Here is a 23,494-nt window from a genome sequence, read left to right as displayed (position 1 = left end):
CAGCTACAAAATCCCGCACCCGGAGGCGGGCTTCAGCTGGTCCCTAAACGAAATGTATACTAGTTCAGCGAAATGGACACCACACTCACTAAACTCCGAAACATACCAATGAACCAATATATAAAAAAACACACAAGACTAACAAAGGCTAGCGGTTCCTGAATAAGGACAGCCGCAAAAATGCGGCGGGGTTAAACATGTTTTGTGAGATTTCAACCTTCCCATAACATATATATATGTTATACATACATGACTGAATAAAGGTAGAATGTTTTGCATGGAAATTTTCACAGCTACTATGTACTATACACAACTGATATGCTAATCATTACAGTAAGTTCAATGCATAATGGAAATGTGTTTTTCTTTTGAAAATTCCATTAACAATCAGTTGTTAATAATTTGTATAGTTTATGTATTCTAAATAGTGTATCAAATCGCAGCCGCAAATCTTTATTCCAGCCGATCTGATCGTTTGGCAATTTCATTGTTTTTAACGTTAAAGTTCCAATATGTAAACATTTTATGTCATATCCCTTTAAACAAGTTTTTGTCTCCTACATACCTGGTCAGGTTCATTCTAGAAAAGCTGATTGCTGATCTATTGACCTTTTCCAAATGACTTGTTTTATGCACGAGAAATTTACGAGGACGTTCTTAGTATAAATAAGAAAAAATAAAACTGACTGAGACAAGGTGCGTACTTTGATCATTATACAGAACAGTACACATCACACACCTTCATAACAGTACACATCACACACCTACATAACAGTACACATCACACACCTTTGTGTAAACTATTTATTTATTAAAGTTTTTTTTTCAGATTCCCGATAAAACCTTGTTTTTGTAAAACTGTAAATATTAGACTACTATATTATGTGTTAAAATTATACATAAAGCTTACTTTTTAAAGATATATTTCGAATTCAATTTTGGGTTAGTATTCATACATGCTTTTCGTACATGGTTTTCTTTTGCATAAAGTATGTATTGAAAAAATAGTCTTACAATATGTTTTACCAATATTTTATTGAAGCCTATTAACAGCTCTCACTTTTCATTGATGTATAAAATCATAAAATCTGACACTAGTGTTTTTAAAACGTAAATTGTCAATTAGTAGCAGTTTAATGAGCTCACCGTGGACTTTTTGATCCGTTTGAATTTTATAATATTGTACATACTCTATACACTTTCTTTATATTTCCTTTCAAATACAGGAATAAAGATCTTCGTCGCTTTTTTCAAAGTACCACCAATTGACATCACTGGTAAGATCAGCAGATATTGATTTGGTATTGAAAAGTCTACATACATCATCTTTATAATTATATCCTTTACAATGCCAATTTTTCAAACAGGCGCTCGAGCAGGACATTTGACTTCTTGGCAAAAACTCTAATAGAACATCACTTGTCGAATTTCGCATTGTATTTCCTAGAAATCGGGAAGTCATAGATCGGTAACATATTAAATCATCTGTAAGAAAGAAAAAAAATTATAGGAAGTGTATATTTGCTTTTCCTTCTATGTGTTTGTTTTTCTTTAATTGTTTTCCAATTTTCTTTGTTAAAACCAATATAAACAATGTGAGAATTTTCGTCGTAAATTCTACAATAAAGCCAAGAAAGTTATAAAACATTGAAAGCTACAGGCATTGTTCATTTATAAATCACACAAATAAAAATAAATCGTTCTTGACAAAGAGTTTTATTAAAAAATCTCTTTTGTCTTGTATTTTTTTCAATGGCGATTACAAACGTCAAATCATGTAATTTTCGTTTTCAACTTCGTGTTGTGTATAGTTCAGCAGCAAAAGAAAAATGCGTCTTCAAACTATTGAGTACTAACGAAGTCTATTACATATGTCAATCTCAACATCTGACTGCATCTATACAACTTATGCATTTTAAAGAATGCTCTCTTAATTTCGTAATTTCTTTTTCTATATTATATAATTGGACATATTTACCTTGCCTTGTACAGATATCGTTCATAATCTCCCATTTAAAACTAGTTCCATCGCATGTAATTATCCTTGATTGTGATCCATTTGAAAAAGAATAGTATGGGTCACATATATATTCCGTTGTATTTGAATCCTTCAAATACTTTGAAGCATGCAGCAAAGATGGTGTTTCATCACATAAGTACACTAAAGAAAATAAAATCATACTTTTAAGTATTCTAAATTTAACTGAACTAAGTAGAGAAACTTACATCAGTTTATAAAAAAAGTTATAAGTTAAATATTCAACCATTTCCGTTTATATAATAACTAACTTATTTTTTTAAAATTATTTCTTTGCCTTTTTTATAAACACTTTTTACTTTAACATACTACACATATGGCGAAAATCAGAACGAAACAGAATTTGTCCAAATATTGTACAAATCAGAACTTGCGACAATGAGACAACTCTCCATCCAAGTCACATGTATAAAAAGTTAACAATTATAGGTCAAAGTACGGCCTTCAACACGGAGCCTAGGCTCACACCGCACAGCAAGCTATAAAGGGCCCATAAATGACTAGTGTAAAACAATTCAAACAGGAAAAACAACGGTCTAATCTATATAACAAAACGAGATACGAGAAACATTTATGAACCACACCAACAAACGACAACCACTGAACTGAAACCTATTTGAAGTAATGCAACATAAGAAGCATTTGTCAGAAAAAATTAAATATATATTAAATAAGCTGTAATGTTTATGTCGATGGGATGTTCCAAGAACCCGTTTCATTCCATTATCATTTTGACATATAATAAGATAAAATTTAAATTATATAAGGACTTATTATCACCTGAGAAAAATCTGAAAAACCGAACATGTCAATATTGAAGAAGACAAAAATAGGAATTCTCGCGTTTCAGAATATCAATCATGTATTTAATTTTGTTTTGCTTTCATTAAATACATTTTTTATTATTATTTGGTAAATTTAAATCTGCTTAAAGATTTACTTGTGGTAAAATAAAATTGTAAAATCGTATGTCAGTGAGATGTGAACAGCATAACTAAAATCATATTGGCTAGCTGTCTCATTCGCTTATACTCCTAATTTCTTACCATTCATATTTACAAGCAACAAACAAAGAAAATGTTGATACTCAGGAGAAGTGATGTTATAAATTGGTATTTATTGTTTAAAGGAACTTGGATTGCTACTAAAATACAACGAATCAGAATTTAATCGTTGCAAACACATCAAACAGTACGCATCAGTCTGAATATAAAGATAAAGAGATGCGGTATGATTGCTAATGTGACAACTATCCAACAAAAATCAAATAAAGTGGATGAAAGCAATTATAGGCAAACATGCGGCCTTCAAAAATGAGAAAAACCCATACCGTATAGTCGGTTATAAAAGGCCCCGACATGAAAAATATGAAACAATTCAATTAAGAAAAGTTCAAAACCTCAAGATGTAACAAAATAGATCTTATTATTAATTTTTTACCCAGCAGAAAACAATAAACTTGCGGAAAAGATGGTATACCGCAAACATGAGATGCAAAACTGTGTACACCATAAACGGATTTCGACAATTAATGTCTCTTCAGTGATGTTAGGAATCGAAACGGTATTTGGAAGGCCATATAATTTACCTCAATTTAGGATAGACTCTTGAATTTTGAAAGAGTCAAAATAGGATGAACGGATCATATAAACCCGAAGGCAAATATAATACAAGCCCAAACGAAAAAATATAAACAAGTCTAAATTGAAAACAACGTTCAAACCTATGATTGCGTTGGATAAAAACCGTATTTTTTAAACGTGTGCATGCAAAACAAATTTCTTGGTAGAGGGGTCTAAATACAGCACAAACAACATTTTTCAAAAGACCAAATGAGTGAAAAAGTATATTTTAACAAAACGTATTTGACTAGCAGATCGAACAACTGATGTTCTTAAACCCTGCTGACTGCCATTGGCGATTGCCAAATAAACGGATCACAAGATGTAACAAAATAGATCTTATTATCAATTTTTTACCAAACAGAAAACAATAAACTTGCGGAAAAGATGGTATACCGCAAACATGAGGTGCAAACATTTGTACACCATATACGGATTTCGACAATTAATATCTCTTCAGTGATGTTAGGAATCGAAACGGTATTTGGAAGGCCATATAATATACCTCAATTTAGGATAGACTTTTGAATTTTGAAAGAGTCAAAATAGGATAAACGGATAATATAAACCCGAAGGCAAATATAATACAAGCCCAAACGAAAAAATATAAACAAGTCTAAATAGAAAACAACGTTCAAACCTATGATTGCGTTGGATAAAAACCGCAGTTTTTATACGTGTGCATGCAAAACAAATTTCTTGGTAGAGGGGTCTAAATACAGCACAAAAAACATTTTCCAAAAGACCAAATGAGTGAAAAAGTATATTTTAACAAAACGCATTTGACTAGCAGGTCGAACAACTGATGTCTTAACAATAATATTAAGTATGGTTTTGATTAACTGAAACCAATATCAATATATTTATACCAATTAAAACACTATTCAAAGATCTATTTACAGTGTTGAATTAGTAACCTTTTAGAATAAGTTGATTTGAAGGATTGATTAGTTTACCCGGATCGTATCTAAATTTCCAGACTCGGTAAAAACATCATCGTAAAATTAGGGATGTGCTATTCTGTTTGAAATAAGTTTTCTGTAGGTACAGCCAAACTTGCTAACCAAATCTTTGTATCGATGGAAGAATTTAGTAAAGGTTTTATGTACTTTGTGGTAACGAAATCTCTGACTTAATAATTTACCAGTAATACATAGATGACGCTCATTGAAATCCAAAACTTCATTACAGACACGGGCATAGCGAACGAGTTGGGATATATAACCACCGTAAGACGGTGCCAAAGGAACATCACCGTCCAAAAATGGAAAATAAACATAGGGAAAAAGAAAAATCAGTCCTTTTGTCGTAAATTTTTTGTGTAGAGTTTCTGTGTAAAACGGAAATATCTAAATCTAGGAAAGGACAGTTATTGTTGTTAACATTTGACTTATTTAAAATAAATTCCTTTTAGTAAATGTCGGCTGTATATTTAGAAAACTCTTGATTAATGAACGAAACAATATCATCAAGATAATGATAAGTGTTGTTGTATTTGTCAATTAAATGAAATGAATTCAGACGGATCTTTACTGAGTTTAGCGATAAACTGTATTTCATAACAGTACAGGAACAAGTCTGCTATTAAAGGGGCATATTTGGTGTCCAAAGGAATACCTACAACCTGTCGATAAACTTTATTGTCAAAACTTACATAAATGTTGTCAAGGAGGAAATTAACGGCTTAGATCATCTCATCACACCTCCAGTAAGTATATCTAGCATATTTACCTTTCTCATTTGAGAAAAAGGCTTGATACGAGTTGCAGGAAATACATTTGCTATCAGATTTATCAAACGACCATTTAATTAAATAGGAAAACTTTTGTTTGATGAGATTATGCGGAAATGTAGGATAAAGAGAGGAAAAGTCAATACTGAATCAAAAGGACCTTAAAAAACGTAATTTATCAACAAAAAAAACAAAGAATTTTTTACACTTCAAAATGGATAATTCCACTATTTCAATATGTTTTATTACAAAAACTAATGATAAGTTCTTTGATAGTAGTTAAGGAACGCGTTAAATGCACTGAAAGATAGGTAGTAGAACACTTACTAGAGGCCGAGATGATGGGGACCATCAAATGTTCAGAACAGGCCTTAAGCTGTGATGTGATGGTGACATGATTATTTACCATATGAATCTATGTGGAGCGTACGGCATTGAATGTAGTTGAATGTATGATTTCAATCTTAAGGACTTCCGTGTAGTATTTACATCTCATACCATCACCACAGTGTTGGCTGCTTTGTCGGCTGGTACGAACACAAAAGCTTTGCGAGTACTTGAATGTTAATCCTAGAAATAGGCGTATCACTTACTATTATATTTATTTCTAAGTTATTTTCGAAATGTGATATGCCAAGATCAACAATATTCAGACATTATTTTATCTAAATAGGAATCAAGTAACTTTTTGTCAGATTTCTCACGTTTGCACCATTTTTTACAATTGGATGAAAGAGTATCTTTAATAACCTGACAACACCTTTCCCAATTTATTTTCGACGGTGGACGATATTTTGGTCTTTTTTTCAGAAAGTTTATAACCTCTCGGTCTTGGGCGATGTTGAGGTCCCCTATTATTACATTGACATAGGGATCATTTCTAAACTTCGATGTTTCACAGTCTCATGTTGATGGAGCATTATTTTGTATACTGACGTCTGATGTAACTGACGTACAATTAAAAATTAAACTTCTACTGGTTTTTTTATACGAATAAGAAATTATAGGAGGCTCTATGCTATCAAAATATGGCGGTATAAAGTTTTGAACGGTAAAGTCATGAAAAATACCAGACAAATTAATAAAAGCTATACCTCTATTAATGTATTATATTTTTAGAAACTACTTTTTATGATCTTCAGGTTTGTCAATTTGAGGGAACAGTCCATTAAGTTTACTTTGTATTACATCTTAAACATACGTTTAACGACATTTAAAGGTACCAATTTCACTGCATCTTCGACAAAAAATATTTCTTCAATGATTTTATTTTAAATTCCAAAATTTAATACAAACTTTGAAGTGCTAAGCAGCTAATTAGCAACAAGGAAATGAACTCTGATCTATGAATAATGAAGAAATCATTTCCTAAATTTAATCACTGCAAATTGAAAAAAAAATATAACCGTATGTGTTTTTATACTACATGTACCCTTCATTTTAATATACTGGGCAACTAACAGCCCAAAAGCAGAGATATAAATTCTCACGGTTATATAATATTTAATTGAACCAAGTACACTGCACTAAATGACCATTTGATTGATTGGAGATGTTTCAATTCAGCACAATTGGCAATATTGTGGTGGTCATTTTTTATTTGTGGAGAAAGCCGAAATTCCATAAGAAAACCACCGACCTTCGACAGGAATACTGACAATTCTAGTCAATTAGAATCCTACTCATTTTGACAACAAGTGTACTTTTAGCGATCTTAAGGCAAAAGGGTTTATAAAATAAAAAATCTAACAATCTGAAAATTTCGTTCAAGCAATACCCGTATTTTTTCAACATGTTCATGTACAACAAATTATGTAAATACCGAAGTATTGACCTACTGAGATGGTAAAATCCTTTAAAGCTCCATCAACAGAGGCATCAACCCAATGGTAATAAAACTGAGAATGGAAATGGGGAATATGTCAAAGAGACAACAACCCGGTCAAAGAGCAGACAACAGCCGAAGGCCACCAATGGGTCTTCAACGCAGCGTGAAAATCCCGCACTCGGAGGTGGTCCTCAGCTGGTCCCTAAATAAAAATGTGTACTAGTTCAATGAAAATGGACGTCATACTAAACTCCAAAACATATAAATGAACAAAATTAAAAAACATTCAACACTAACAAAGGCCAGATGATTCTGACTTGGGACAGGCGCAAAATGCTGCGGGGTTAAACATGTTTTGTGAGATCTCAACCCTCCCCCTATACATCTAGATTATGTAGAATAAAGTAACATACAGCGATACGCACAGTAAAACTCAGTTTAAAAGAAGTCCGAGTCCGATGTCAGAATAGGAAACAAAAGAAACTAAGCTAAATGACAATGAAACATAAATTAACAAAGGACTACTAGGAGTTACTGACATGCCAGCTCCAGACCTCAATTAAACTGATTGAAAGATTATGTCTTCATCATATGAAAATCAAGTACAATCCCTCCCCTTAGGGGTTTAGTATCATACCATCATAAAATATATGAGAAGAACATAACCCGTATCATGCCAGCAACTGGTTTAAGCATAAATGTGTTTATTTCAGATGCAAAGATCCTATGAGTGAATCAATATTAATACCAAAATATGCAATCCTTAATGACTTGACAACAGTATCGTTACTATATCCCTTCTGTTTAAAGGTTTGGTTAGCTATTGATGTGAATGCCGACATTTTTGTGCCTAGTAAGGAATATTACCATAAAAGATTGGATGTGAAATACCTGAACGTATAAGATGTCTGCATGTTAATTTATATTTACGAATGATGTCTATATTAAATGGTAGTAATTGTACGGCATCAGAAAAAAAATCGACAAACAATATATCATTAGTGATTAACCGAAAATGACGAAATGTATTAAAAAATATAGCAAGGAGTTAAGATGTGAGCGTTATATATCTTAGTTTTAGAAATGAAAAATAGTTCACATACATAGAAGCAAAGATAAGGCAGATCACACTCTAAGTGGAAGACGGATATTAATACAAACCATCACAATGCTTTAACGTTACATCCCACATGCCTGTCTCGTTACATGTAACGTACTGTGTTGTGTCATTTTGTGCTGTTACAAAGTAATGATCACATGTTACAGCTATGACAGTTTGGACGTAATCTTCGCTAGAATTCGCCTTCGCATTCGATGGTATCTGTAGCTGGTTACAAAAAGCTAGAAATAAAAATATTTTAAAAATATAACTATGGACTTATACTTTCCCCATCTCCCTAAAATGGAATACTGTTCTCATTGTTGGCATCTATGTGCTAATATTTTGATCATCCTTATCAGCACAAAAAGAGACAGAAAATACCAAAGGGACATTAAACATTAAATTAAACAGACAATATCACGCTCAAAATGGAGACAACGAGGAGACAAACAGTTTACAAAAGGGCTGATAATCATGAACCATATTATCAACCAGGGTTGTTCAAAAAGGACTAAAAGATCCTACTCCTTAGTGACATCATTCATATTTAATATGGCAATTACAAATTCCGTGAGAAGTCGCATTCGGTGATGTACAAATCGGAGAAAAGATGACGGTATTCGAAGGGACAATCTATCCCATACACGCAGCTGTAATGTGTTCATCAAAATTTGGTCATATGATAGTGATAATCACTTTACATCTTCCGTGTGCTCATGAGACCTCACCTGTGATTATTCTCATATTTGCATTTTGTGTCTTTTTTGTTATGAGGGATGTGATGTAAAAATTTCCTGTCCCGTTCGGTCTGTGTTCTTGTTAGTTGTTTTTCTGTTTTGTATCCATCTGATGAGCTAAGCCCTTTCAAATCAGATTGATAGTTTGTTCTTGTGTTGAACTGTTACACCACTGTCTTAGGTTTGGGAGAAGTTTTGGTGCCAGAAAACATGTTTAACCGAACCACATTATGTATGTGCCTGTCCCAAGTCAGGAGCTTGTAATTCAGTGGTTGTCGTTTGTTGCTGTATATCGTATTTGTTTTTCGTTTGTTGTTTTGTACATTAATCAGGCCGTTAGTTTTCTCATTTGAAATGTTTTACATTTGTTATGCCAGGGCCTGTTATTGCTTACTATGCGGTATGGGTTTTGCTTATTTTTGAAGGCCGTACGGTGACCTATTATTGTTAACCTCTACGTCATTTGGTCTCAGATGGAGAGTTATCTAGTTGGCAATTATACTACGTCTTTTCATTTTTATTATCAAGGAGGAATATTAGCTTACAGTCATAAACATAAAATTGCTATTCATAAATTTGATAAACGCCTGTTCCAGTATACAAATATGCTACGTTCTGCTTGGTTTAGCTAGCTATAAAACTATGGTTAACCAACCCTTTTTTCGTTAAAAGCCTGTACCACAGTTTTTTTCCCAGTAATACCCTTGGTTGATGTAGTCGAGCGTTTGGTTTTGTCAGATTTTATTGAGTTCCCTTGTTTGAATTTACATTTGATTTCTTTTTAATACTTCTGTATATTTGTTAACACATTTGTTATATTGCAGAATAAATCCTGATACATGCAAAATTTAAACTGTAAAAAAACGCAATGTGGATGGATGACAAGTTATATAATAAAATAGTGTTCAAGTGCAGAAGATGATTATCTGGCAGCAATGTCAAACACCTTTTGGTCAATGGAAAGTATGGGCTGGTGAATGAGAACTATGACTTATGTTTTGTAATTTCCTTTCTAGAAAGAAAAACAACAAAATGTACGTACCTTCACACATCAATATATCTTCTGACCATTTATTATCTTGTAGACAAGTATACGACTTTGTGACGTTTTTATCTAGAAACCTGCCATCAATACATGTATCCGTCAGAGTTGACTTGAATGTGTAAAATCCGGGTACAGGCATGGTATAGTTTCTGGTAGCTTTATACTCTGTAGGAGGATCGGGACATAGTTTTTCTAAATATAAAGAAAATATATTAGATAACGGCATATCGTGATATATACATAATTAGTAGATATATTTATGTATATCTTGACGCTTCTCGTTATACGGTATTAATGACAGAACTGTAATAGCTTATGTTCGATTTCACCAGTGAGCGTTTGATAACTTAATAAATGTTGCTAACATCTATGTATTGCCAGAGCACTGTTAAACCTTTAGATTATCTTTTATACTATTATTTTACCGTCAAGTGTGTTTGTCCTATACTGATTTTATTCTGTGTTTTTCATGCACATTTATTAGTTTTAGTCGTTGGGTTGATGTCTTATTAACATATGTCCCGTATCTCTGTTAATCCGGTTGGTTGCTGGCAAAGTACATTCAACATGTAGTTAAGCAATGACATCGAATTAAGCACTATCATCTTTTTGTCATATTGACAACTTCATTTAGAATTATTAAATTGCTGTTTAGTTGTGTTTTTTTTTTTTTTTTTTTTTTTCGTTTTGCAACTTTGTGTGGTCTACCAAATATTAAGCATTGCAAAAGTCATCAACGGTGTATACACTTAATCGTATTAAACATGTATTTTAAAAACCTTTCTTAACCATAGAAATATGTGTGAATTCACCATGTTAACCAAAAGCAAAACGCCATGTAGACAAAATTACACTCGGTAACAGTTTTACAGCCTCTTTTCTTAAACATTTTTTTATTTCGTTGCCTTAAACTCAATCTAAATTTGTCAGAACATATTTCAAAATCCACTTAAGAAACCTCTGAACAAACTTTAAAAATACAATATCATGCTTCGAATGCTGGAATATTTGTACGTCACAGAGAGCAGTACCGTATTTTTGTCCCTTATAACAATAAATTGCAATAACAAGAAAAACAGCCGCATGAAATTTTGTAACAGTTTAAATTTCACCTCCTGTTCAGTTTGGTGATTTATTTTGTTGTTGCAATGGATAATCTTCATGATATTCAAATTTATTTATATTATAGTGATGTCTCAGGAGATTAAAACTGGAGTAACTTAACCATTGATATGGATATAAAAATCATTTCATTCGTTAATTGTATGTCGCAAAATATGTTTTAATAGTTTATTGAAATTATAGACAACGAAAGTTCAATTATTTTCATCAATTTCTATTTTTCACATACTTCTTTAGTTCAATCCTGTTTTATTACAAATATCTGCTATTTATCGTTTTACTACTAGTATTTGAAATCAATTAAAACATATTTTATATAGATTCATACCATATGTTTTGTGAACTAACAGTCTGTTGTTAGTGTTGCATGTTTGGTTTTCAGAGGACCCGTATGTAGACGGCAGGGTATTCCAGCAATAACAATTTGTTGAATTATCTAAAATCAAATTATGTATCGTAGTATATGAAAAAATGTAGGTAGGTTAATACGAAATTGAACGAATGCCTTTATATGTTTTATAGTCGCAATCACGGACTAGATGTTTTTTGGCATTGCACTAGTGTATCAATTGACTAAAATCATGTTAAGCCCATGAGATCGTCCCCGGTTTTAGTTGGGTCCGTGTTGCTCAGTCGTCAGTTTTCTATGATTTTTTTTGTGGACTTGTTCTTCTTTTTGTTTTTTTGTTTTTTTCTTCTTTTTTTGGGGGGGGGGGGGGGGAGGGGGTGGGGGGGTTGGGTTGCCATGGCGATGTGAGTATTTATCGAGTCGTGAGTGTTTAATTTCCCCTTGTTATCGTCCGCATTTTTTTTGAACTATGTGATAAACCCTCATTCCAGCTATCGCCCATCTGAAAAGGTTACTACTGTTTAATTTTCTTCGATGTCTATTCTCAGGATATATATATAGGTTTATATGCATTTATTGCTTTAATGTTTTACTTCAATTACTTTATATATGTCATGTAGGCACAGATATAATTTCAATTAAAATTTCCCCCTTCCATCTAAGAAAAAAAAACAACATAGATCAATCAGTGGCTAAGTGTGTAATCGATGTTTGAACGTTGATGAAACTTCTGAAAACTATACAGATCCGTTATTTCTGAGTACGGCTGCATGATGCAGTTTTGAATTTTTGAACAAATCACATTCTTGTGTATTCAAAATACTAGGTAAATTATATTATGTTTACACCATAGATCAATCAGATGCTAGATGTTGTATCGATGTTTGAACGCTAATGAAACTTCAAAAATATTTACAAATCCGTTACTTCTGAGTAAGGTAGCATTATGCAGTGTTAAATTTTGACACAAATCATATTCATGAGTAATTAAAATACTAAGTAAATTATATAAATTTTACACAACTTGAGGATGACAGCTAGTTTATTATGCACATATAAAAACTTTAACTATTTCAAATGCAAAAACGTGTCTTACTAATGATGTATTGGTATATACAAATCTACAATTACCTATGTAAAAACTGCATAATGGATAACCAGACTGCAGGCATGATGTTTTACATTCATCTAAGCTAGAGGCAGATGGTGAGCTGGTATTGCTTCTAATTTCGTCCGTCACAAAATAGCATTTCACTACCGACTGACTATCTGTTTTACGAAAAAAAAAATTAAAGACTACCACTCTCGTTACTTTGTTTTTTTCATTATGTGTATATGGTATATAGATTTACGACGAACATTGTATTCCACAGTACAGAAAACAAGATCAAGTACATCTTGTTAATTGATTCGATGCTTAATTTTAAAAATTATGATGTAAGAGCATTTCGGAGTGTACTATCGAAGAACATAGTTTGTAGAAAATCTGGTTAAGGCTAAATAATTTATATGGTGCTTCCATTAACGTTTAGACACTTTACAATGATACGGAATCTTAAAACGTACCTCTTGCGTCAAAACACGTCGTGTGGTCGTGCCTTCTGTCGGTCAACTGGTCGACATTGGGTTGGGGAATGTTAACCTCTAGAAAGAATGGGTGACGGTGTTTTTGTACTTTTGCCTGTCCAAAGGTAGGGAAACTCGTCGGTAGGTTTTTTTTCTGTATCTTTTATTGTTTGTCATCTGAATGATTTGGTAATCATAACAGATACTGGATGGTTGATGTTCAATTTATTCACAACTTTTATGCCTGAGGACAATTTGGAGTTGTACAATTTGGAGATATGTATAGTAAAATAGACGATCTACAATGTTGTTGCATCTTAATGTCATTTTTGGTTTTTTTTTTGTTAATTAGTTCATGTTTGAAGTGCCTTTCCCCCCACATTTTTTATATATGTGGGTTACTAGCCTCCGATAACAACTAATGGCATATGCTGTTAAAAATTGTATTGTTTTAAAAGAATAAAATTTAGCTCAGAGTCTTATATATATCTTAATTCTTACTTCTCATATTATTAATACCTTAATTTTCTAAGTCACCCACTTTTTTCAATTAATACTATACACATTGTTAAGATAAAGTGTCTAACCGTACTGTTTAGGAAGAGATAAAACTTACAGTTATATGACGACAGAGGTTGGCCAAGGATGTCTACTCGCAAAGCTGGCCAGTTGTTCCAATCGGTAGGGTATATCTTAAATTCTCTTGTGATGATGGGGTTAGAAAATATATTGTACTTTAGTGAACTTCTATCAGTATTGCCTTTGAACTGTAATAAAAAAAAGAAAAATGTAATAGATAAAATACCACACTTAATCAACCACAAACATTTGTCAACCCCATGGCATGTTACTTAATAAGTATCTATATTTAAACATCAATAGGTGATACTTTGTTTTTTTCTTTTCTAAAAATGACCATATCAAGCAAGTCTCAGTTGACTCGTTTGTTTGTTTATACTCGTTTGATAAGTATATGTGTGCTTCCTGTGGACATAAAAAAGTTAAGGAAATATATCTTATTTTATTTGTTTTTTGTTGGGGATGGACATTATTTATCTTTGCTAGTAAGAGGCAATATAAATAAGTGATTCCGATAACAATCGATACATTTCTTATCTCTAATTACTCTGTTTAAAGTTGCATCATATTCCATAATGTACCCTCAAAGTATGTACATGTATATTGTGATTACTTGTAATGTTTCTGTAGATGCTTTTCACTTACGTTCACAGGATTTCCTTCATGACTATATGTAATCTCCTGCTCACTTACGTCATCCCAGTATTTAAAAACAAATCGACGGGTCCATTCGTTGTTTTTACCTAATGGATTACCTGAAGTTGGGAAAAAAAATCGAATTACTTTTAATTATTATTGTGTACAAAGTTAATTTGCTAGCAATAGTCGATATTATTGTTCTTTTCATGTGAAGCAACGCAGTCATTTCAATGTATGGATGGGTTTTTTTAAATTGACCAAATCGAAATTGTTAATACTTAATAGTGACAGAAAACAACAGGATGACATGTAACTAGATAAATCACCGATCAAAAATATATAGACACATTCCAAAAGATAAAACAAACTCTGATATCAATCAAAATGTTCTCAAATTTGTAGACCGAGATAATAGGGAAATACATATTCGTGGGAGTTGCAGCATGTAAATATATCTGAGATACATTTCAAATTATTAAAAATTCTATAATTTAGATTGGTTTAAAACAGTATGTGAATTATAATGCTATCTTACCCTGGGTAACCAATCCAGTGATGATTACATCAAATGGATAGGTAAACGTCAAATATTGACTACCATTAAATGTTAATGGTTTCCAAGAGTCTTCTTCCTCATATGGCCATTTCAATCTGGTTTAACAATATAACGGGAAATAACAAAACATGTGATTGATTGAAGCACACATATATAAATATGGACAACGAATTAACACTTCTACTATCAATTCACAAAAACATTAAAAACATATAGTATTATTTAAAAGAATAAAATAAAATAAAATAAAAATATTGCATTGAAAATCATGGTTGTTTCAAAAGGGTTATAAGAATTCTCGAATCAAAACGCTAAAGAACGAATCCGTTTGATTTGAAACCCTTTTTTGTTCAAATACTCGTATAATATTTATACTTTGTTATTCGCAAACTTTTGGTATCAGACGTAACTGATGAAGTTTAATTTAGAAATAATTTTGAGCGCACTGTAACAAGTCCTTCTTTACATTTTACATTTTAAAAGATGTACCTATCGGCATATTAACGGTAATTCACAAGAAGAGTTTGAACTTTTAACCTTTTTGAAACAACCATGGTTTTCAATGAGATTCGTCTACCAAAATTTTAGTTTTTAGTTTTTTTAGGACTAATCTTATTTCTTTTTCTTTTTAATGTCAACCGTGCTGTTTGTCATTATTCGACTTATGATTTCGATTTCGTTGAAGTCAAGTAATGTGGTTGAGATGTTTTGTCATGGGTGCATTAAATGTGTTAGATGACAGTTGACATTAGACTTGTAAGAATAGACGCGTGATATTTATATCAGATCCTTACAGTTTAAGTGGATTTTTGAAACTTACATGCAAGGACGTGGAATCATGATGAAAATCATTGCAAAAAAAACAATTTTTAATTTCAGGAATATAACAACATAGCTAAACATACCGTTTGTATATCAAAACAATTGACGATTTCAATGTTGTACAAATATTTATTAGATATGTATATTTAGATTCAACAATTTTTAATTTCAGGAATATGACAACATAGCTAAACATACCGTTTGTATATCAAAACAATTGACGATTTCAATGTTGTACAAATATTTATTAGATATGTATATTTAGATTCAGAACATGATAGACTAGTCAACAATTATGAAGGAAGGAATCCCACGTTTTATTTTCGTGAACAGCAATAGTTGACATAAAAACTCTAATTAAACTGGAATCCATTGTGTGAGCCTATATATTAAAAATGTAATTAAATGGTCCTCTCACATTAAAATGAATGTTGTGGGGCTAAGTAGTTTTCATTTTTATTGTATCAGTTTGTTTGTTAAATAATTATAATCGATTTTTGAAGACTACTGTATTGATAAAACATAGTCTTTTTCTTATTTGATGTTGCTAGAATCCAAACACTAATCATAAACATAAATCAATAAAAATTGTTACTTGAAATTCAATACTTTCATAAAAGCGAAAGATAAAATCAGATAAAAACTAGTTGTCTCAGAAAGGTCAGGCGTATTCTGCTTATTTTTAAAACGCAAATGCGCTAATAAATATATGACCTTAGTAAACGCATATGTTAAGTTAAATTTAAATCTTCAGATAAGGGTAAAGTCTACGATCTTTTGATACCTGTATAGTATGATCTGTCATTTAACTTTTAAGTTATACCGATTAGGAAAATTTTGACTGTATGTGGATTCGTACGGCCGGTGATACATGCATATCAGGAGACACTTACCCTGTCAACGTAACCGGTCTAGCTCTATTTTGACTACATTCGTTTTCCTCAGTCTTTGTTTGTTAGCTTGATTTGTCTCTTCTTAATCAATTTGAACATCGATAATCTACTATGACCTTAATTAAACAGTTTTAGAATTAATTCCGAATACATGTATTAGCAACTGAAATTCTTTACCTTGATTTTATGGCATCGTGGTTAGACATATGTGGTGACGAATCTAAAATAGGCAGCACAGAAATTGGCATAAATGATTCATCTGTAAATAAAACAAAGCATATTCAAAGCCGTGAAATACATATTTAGAACTTTTTCGCGACGAAATGTGCAGGTTATATTTCACTGCGTAATATATATTTAGCTGATTGGGATAATACACGCGAAAAATGACTTTAGTATACAATAATTAAGATGTATACAACATAAACTTGATTGACTGACGGAGAAAAGGTAACACCAAAATACGAGAGCTACAAAAATACATAATTCGGAGATCATTCAAGGAAATAAAATCATGACATCGCGGATGCTAACAAACAAATGAAGGTTTTGATCATTTTTGTTATGGCATAACTGTTTATTTTATTTTATTTTTCATTATAGGCAAAATGTTTCGGTTAATTTACTGTTCTGAACATGTCACTGGTTGTTGACAAAAGGTATGCTATGTATGATTAGCCAGTTTAATTATTATAAAAACACAGATTTCAATTTAATATGCACATTGTTGTGATCTGTCGATCAACACAAAAGATTGTTTTCCATATAAAGTTATTACAACCTTAGGGTGAAAAGAGTTTACATATCAATCTTGTGTATACTCGACAATTGACAGTATAATATATGAAATGTTTAAACAGCGATAAATCTTCGAATATGCAGGAAAAATCAAACACAAGCGAAAAAAACCGATACACGGTATCTTAAAGTTTATTCAATACTGTTCAAATGGAAATAATCCTTACAATATTATCTAATTTTCTCTCCGATTAACGTTTCTCTCTCATGTGCATGCACTGACTGTTCATTGCTCTATAATATTGTATTTCATTATTGTATTGTCATAAACAATCATTGTATGAAATTTAAAGCTCACAAGGGTCCATGATTAGTCAAATAAAGAATATCGATTTCTATAAGTTTCGTGCACCCGATGCGCTTTTCTCGAATAACCTTAACATAATTGATCAAACCTAAACATTTGAAAGCTAGGAGTGTATACATACGTAGAAAAGTTGGAAGCTTATGAACAAAAGGTACATAAAAAGATAAGCCAAATTTATCCATGGTCAACTTTTCATTTGGAGCAGTCTTTATTAATTCATACATATTACCATTTGTGTATACATATAAAAAAAATAACCAAACAAAATGTCTTCAGGTGTTTTTGCTTTTGTGTCAATATCTGCTGTTACCGACACTGACTTGAAACATAGCTTTATATCGTATCGACCTTGCGTTAAACAAATACTGCAAATGTTTTGCCATTCTTCATGAAGTGGATGTCGTAATTCTTACACACTTTCCATTTATTTTGCAAGAACGAATGAAATTCATTTCGAAAAAGGTAAATCGGATAAGATAGAATTGGATGATCTTGGTGTCGATGTACCAAAGTGACATTTAAGTTCCTGAGCAAGTCCATTGTAGCACTTTTTGTAGAGGGTTGTTGTCATTTTGAAAACATGCTCTTCGTATCGACAGTTTGCGCATTCGTTTACATTTGACATTCCACAAATCAATTAAGGTGCCATGGATGTTAACCAACACTGGTCTTTGGTTGGATATTCCTCCCACAGCATGAATCTTGATCAAATTCTTCCACACATCTTTGCGCAAAACGTTCTTTTTTACATCTGTATAAATGAATGTGACTATCACCGCTTTAAATGCATAAATCTTGCCAACTTACTTTTCCAAAAGTCATGTTTGTGTTAACGATTGCATATGCGTATTGTGTGTGTTCAATTATACAGATGCTGAGAAATATGACACGAAAGAATGTTCAATTACATTACATTTGTCGGTTTCAAGAAGTTTCAGATGAAAATTCTTCTATGACTGCTCTTTTTATCACCTTTCATCTAGATTTTTACAATGCAAACAACCTAGTATGTACTGTCACATATTGTAAAAAGTCAAGTAGTTATTTATTCTGACTTGTATTACAAATCAACTGACGAATTTTCAAATCATTCACAGAAAATCATATCTACTGTCATTCAGGCATGGGGTAATGCAAATTTGTAATTGTAATGCATGGTAATGCATTACATTTTTCCAAGTAATTGCATGTAATGTGTAATGCAGCAATTTGTGCATTACATGTTATTGTAATATAATGCATTACTTTAGCAAAAAGTTGTGTAATTTCATGCATTACATGGCATTACATGTCATTACGTTTTTCACATACTACATCTTTAACATATTGTTGGAGTTTTAACTAAACCAAATTTAAGATTTCTTGATTAACTAAGAATATGTAAATCATTAGAATATATTCTTTATTTCATCTTATTTCATACATTTCCCTGCATAAAAAGATTGATATTTGAAAATCATAACTGTATTGTTGTCATAAGATCAAAGAATATCTTGTCTTGCTTAAATAAAAGATAATTAAACTTTGTTATAAAACACTAATTAGTTTGTTTTACAATCAATACTTTCACCATTTAGACAATTGTTCATTAATTGTAAAAGTCGAATTAAATAGACTTTTTACATGTTTACTTATATTCAATTCATGGAACAGTAACTGCATATGCTAGAATCTTTTGTGACTTCTAGTTGTTTTTCAAAATGTTTAATTTTTCTATTCACTTAATAAAATTTTCAAATGCAATGTGTAATTCAAGGCATTACTTTGCAAAAGTAATTGTAATATAATGCATTACTTTGATAAATGCATGTAATTGTAATTGTAATATAAGGCATGGTTTGGTCAAAGTAATTGTAATATAATGCATTAAATTGCAATGTAATTCGCCCCATGCCTGCTGTCATTGTTCTGTTAAGCTTTATCATGTGTTTATCTCATTACAGTATTTCTAGGTCCCTTATAAACTTATATTATGAGTCAAATGAGCCTTGTGAACTTGAACAAAAAGAGACATAAACATACAAATAAAAATGAACCGAAGAACTCCTTTCTTCTACATATTGCTTTCACTCATTAAAATAAACCTTTTTTATATTCAATTGTTTGAAAATAGAAAGCCGCAAAATGCCTACTTCAGGAAGACAGTTTTTTTTTCATTCATGTAATCCATTTTAAGGCTGAAAGCTTAAAGGTGTTGTACCATAAGCAACATTCATTCAAAATCTTACCAGTTTCGAAACATTTTACTCTCTGGGACGTTGATGCTTTATGAGGTTTTATATAATACCAAGACGGTTCTGTTATTCCATATGCCGAAAGTTCATCACAAGATTCATAAATGTCCATGTAGAAAGCTGTAAAAAAGCAGATCTTTTACAACCTTAAAGATGAAACTGCGGTAATTACTTTCAAGTTCACAATTCATTTAACCGGCACCCTCCCCCCTCCCCCTTTTTCCGCCTAAGTAAAAAAACATTCTGATATATATTTAATTTCCGTGGTAAAAAAAACCGGATGACTACTCGCAGATTTTGTTAAACCTCATTATATTTTAGTGAGGGAGATATGCATAATTGACAAAAACCAATAACTTAATCATTTTTACACAAACAAATGTATGGAAATACATAGTCTTTAACAAAATGAAAGTGACTATATCATATGTCAAACCTCAACTTATCTGAAACACTAGTAGATACTGTGCCACATGGACCGTTTTGGGTTATTTTTCATTGAATTTGATTTTTTGTATTAAAATTTATATATGTTATTGGTACATCATAGAAAAGCAGTTGAATACTCCCGACTTAACTAATACTTTACTTTTGTATCTGACCGTACTCAAATACATAAACTAGCAATACATTAGTAATGTTTTTTCAATAAAGCCATTTACTAATAGCGATGTGTTCTGGTAAACGACAAAGTGGAGATCAATTTGTGTTTAGATATACGGATATAGTTAAAGGTCTGTTATCCTCAAATGTCTTATTTCGTGTTGTCTTGTTAACTTTCAGCTGTATTGATTAATTCCCTTAATCTCCTGTTACAAAAGAGCCAAAACATACTAATGTGATATCTACCTACAGATTCATAAATAATCACCATATCGTTTTAAAACGCTAATCATGATAATAGGCCTTTTAATAAAGAAACATATTTTGAAATAATAAACGGCTAAATATCCATTTGATATGCAAATCTCACAAATGCATTATGACAATACAAATCAGGCAAATAAAAATGAGATTATCAAAAAGACCAAAAAGGGAGATACCGGAAGCTTCGGCATCATAAACGGCTCCAGCTATACATGCATTTCCCGACGTGTAAATAAACTCATCATAGATACCAAGATTAAAACTGTTTACAACAGTCGCGAATTTTGTCTACAAAAGACTCATCAATGACGCTCGATTCAAAAACGTAACTCCAAAATATTAAAATTGTCAATGATCAGTCGTGTTGGAATAATATCCCCATTTAAATTGAATGCATCAGAATTTTAACATCAATGTTACATTATGAAATTTGACTTACAAACATTGTAAAGAGATATGGATTTAAGACTACCACAGGCCTGTGAAGTATAGCCGGGACATAGATGGCAAGGATCGGATGACAAAGTAAAATTTATGACATCATTATAACATTTGCAGTCTGTCTTATTTGTAATTGCAGCATATTCTGCATTCTGTCCAACACAATACTGGATACAAAATGTTGCCGACATACCGGAACTACTAACATTGGTAATTGCTAATGTGGTAACGAAACTATCTGTATCGACACAGCCAATGTATCCTGAAAAGAAATATTAACAAATTTGAAAGTGTTTGTAAATTTAGAAAATGAATTTTGTTGACTGGAAAAGAGCTATTGTAAGCATTTGTTTATGTCGTTAAGTAAAATGATACGCGCACTTGACAAACAACACTTATGATGTCTTTCATTATAATGTCACAGTCAGGCCTTTACTTCACAGCAAAAGCTTCCATTCAAATGCAAGTTCAAGACAACATCTAGCATCTAGCAACACCTGTGCATTGAAGAAGAAAAAAGAAGGTAAGATAAACGAATCATAAACTACAACGGATAATAATATCTAAAAAGTAAAATGAAAAAATACAGAACTCCAAGGAAAATTCAAATAGGAAAGTCCTTTATCAAATGGCAAAATCAAAAGCTCAAACACATCATACAAATGGAAAATAACTGTCATATTCCTGATTTGGTACAGGCATTTACTTATGTAGAAAATGGTGGTTTAAACCTGGTTTTATAGCTAGCTAAACCTCTCACTTGTATGACAGTCATATTGAATTTTATCATATTGAAAACAATGTGTACACAAAACAAACAGACATAATAGGTAAAAATGTTAAACATGTCAAATAATTATCAAAGGTACCAGGATTATAATTTAATCAAAATAGGGGTACAGCAGTCAACATTGTGTTATAATATTAATCACTATAAAAACAAACAAATATGTCAACAAAGAAAAACAAAATGGCATATAGACAAAGCACATAAGCAAAAATGAAAGACAAGAATTCCAAAAATGTACACAAATACTGTCATAGTTTGCCTGACAAATAGAAACAATACAAACAAAAATGTAGGAAACGAAACAGCATAGGAAACAAAAGGATAGACAACAAAATGGTAAAAATACAGAAGATAAGAAAACTAACAACTGTTCTACTATTCTAAAAGGATAACTATAGATAAGGGAGTCCTAACCGAACAATACAATTGTGGATGAAAACCCACAGAATCAACTTTCTGTTCCAGCAACATTAATAATTTGGTTTGCTGTAATATTTCCAGGTTTTCGATATTTTTGTTTATTTCAGGTTCATAATAGCCATAAGAAATTCAACAGAAACATTAAGTGATCATAATACTCGTCAAACATGGTAACTGATTGAATTTGAGATAGTTCAATATAAATAAGAAGATGCTGCATGATTGTCAACGAGACAACAATCCACAATAGACCAAATAACATAGTTAATAGCAGCTTTCTTTCATCACAAGTAAAAGATTAATTGTTGGTTGATTAAGATCCAGTGGTAAATTTTTCATGCATGTTCAGGACGAAAATAAATCAACAATAAATACAATAGGTAGGTCGTGTAATACAGACCGCCCGGGATGAAAGTCAGGGAAATTTCGAATAGGAACAGAAATGTTGCCTTGTAAGAGGCCACCTACGAACCCCTCAAAGAGTTGTTGCAACGGTTCTTAATGTACAATTAGTGAGGCTCTCTCTTAACAAGAGGCATCGAATTTAGCATTCCCATTCTGCCCGAACGTGTTTGCGTATTTGTACATCCTGCACAGCCAAACGGACGCCCCACTTTGGCAAGGGTTTTACTGCCGGTAAGTTGAAGACTTCTGTGACCATGTTTGTTTATTATCCACTCAGCCTTGTAGGTAGGAGTGAACGAAGCTATGTAAATGATTGTTAAGTCGTAATAGATCGGATCAGATTCAAGTAGTCGTGTTTATTAAAAATTAATCTGCATGTGTAAGTTATTGTTTATTTTTGTGATCAATGATGTAGTACTTTTTTCTTCAAAAACTTCGACCCGTACAGAACCATTTATAACTGTCATACAAATGAAACCCTAGTTGAACTTGATACGTGCAGAGAGAAGAAAAAACAGGCTATTGAAAATCTTTCCTTTAATTATAGCTTCCTGTAACAGTCCTTGGCCTATGTTGCAACATATCCTGGGACTTTGTTGCCT

At 31.9% G+C, this 23,494-nt stretch overlaps 1 protein-coding gene and 2 long non-coding RNA genes across 3 annotated transcripts; all 3 read right to left on the bottom strand.

Annotated features, from left to right (window-relative positions):
- Nucleotides 1-1,015: 1,015 nt before the first annotated feature.
- On the bottom strand, nucleotides 1,016-10,291 carry LOC127711566 (sushi, von Willebrand factor type A, EGF and pentraxin domain-containing protein 1-like). The gene is made up of 4 exons (XM_052217659.1): nucleotides 10,102-10,291; nucleotides 8,382-8,561; nucleotides 1,979-2,161; nucleotides 1,016-1,485 (listed from the first exon to the last, which is right to left on the bottom strand). Exons 1-4 carry the CDS (start codon nucleotides 10,241-10,243, stop codon nucleotides 1,217-1,219), a joined length of 774 nt encoding a protein of 257 aa, XP_052073619.1. The 5' UTR covers nucleotides 10,244-10,291; the 3' UTR covers nucleotides 1,016-1,216.
- A 2,415-nt stretch (nucleotides 10,292-12,706) lies between these two features.
- On the bottom strand, nucleotides 12,707-14,469 carry LOC127711575 (uncharacterized). Its single transcript, XR_007986789.1, has 3 exons — nucleotides 14,366-14,469; nucleotides 13,758-13,908; nucleotides 12,707-12,844 (listed from the first exon to the last, which is right to left on the bottom strand). It is a non-coding gene; the product is annotated as an uncharacterized LOC127711575 (long non-coding RNA).
- A 425-nt stretch (nucleotides 14,470-14,894) lies between these two features.
- Nucleotides 14,895-20,083, bottom strand: LOC127711576 (uncharacterized). Its single transcript, XR_007986790.1, has 3 exons — nucleotides 19,964-20,083; nucleotides 16,808-16,889; nucleotides 14,895-15,010 (listed from the first exon to the last, which is right to left on the bottom strand). It is a non-coding gene; the product is annotated as an uncharacterized LOC127711576 (long non-coding RNA).
- Nucleotides 20,084-23,494: the final 3,411 nt, after the last annotated feature.

This window comes from Mytilus californianus, unplaced genomic scaffold, assembly GCF_021869535.1.
Source record: "Mytilus californianus isolate M0D057914Y unplaced genomic scaffold, xbMytCali1.0.p SCAF_8, whole genome shotgun sequence".
Taxonomy (NCBI): domain Eukaryota; kingdom Metazoa; phylum Mollusca; class Bivalvia; order Mytilida; family Mytilidae; genus Mytilus; species Mytilus californianus.
The sequence above is the reverse complement of the archived record's forward strand: the minus strand, read 5'-3'. Positions and strand labels throughout refer to the sequence as shown.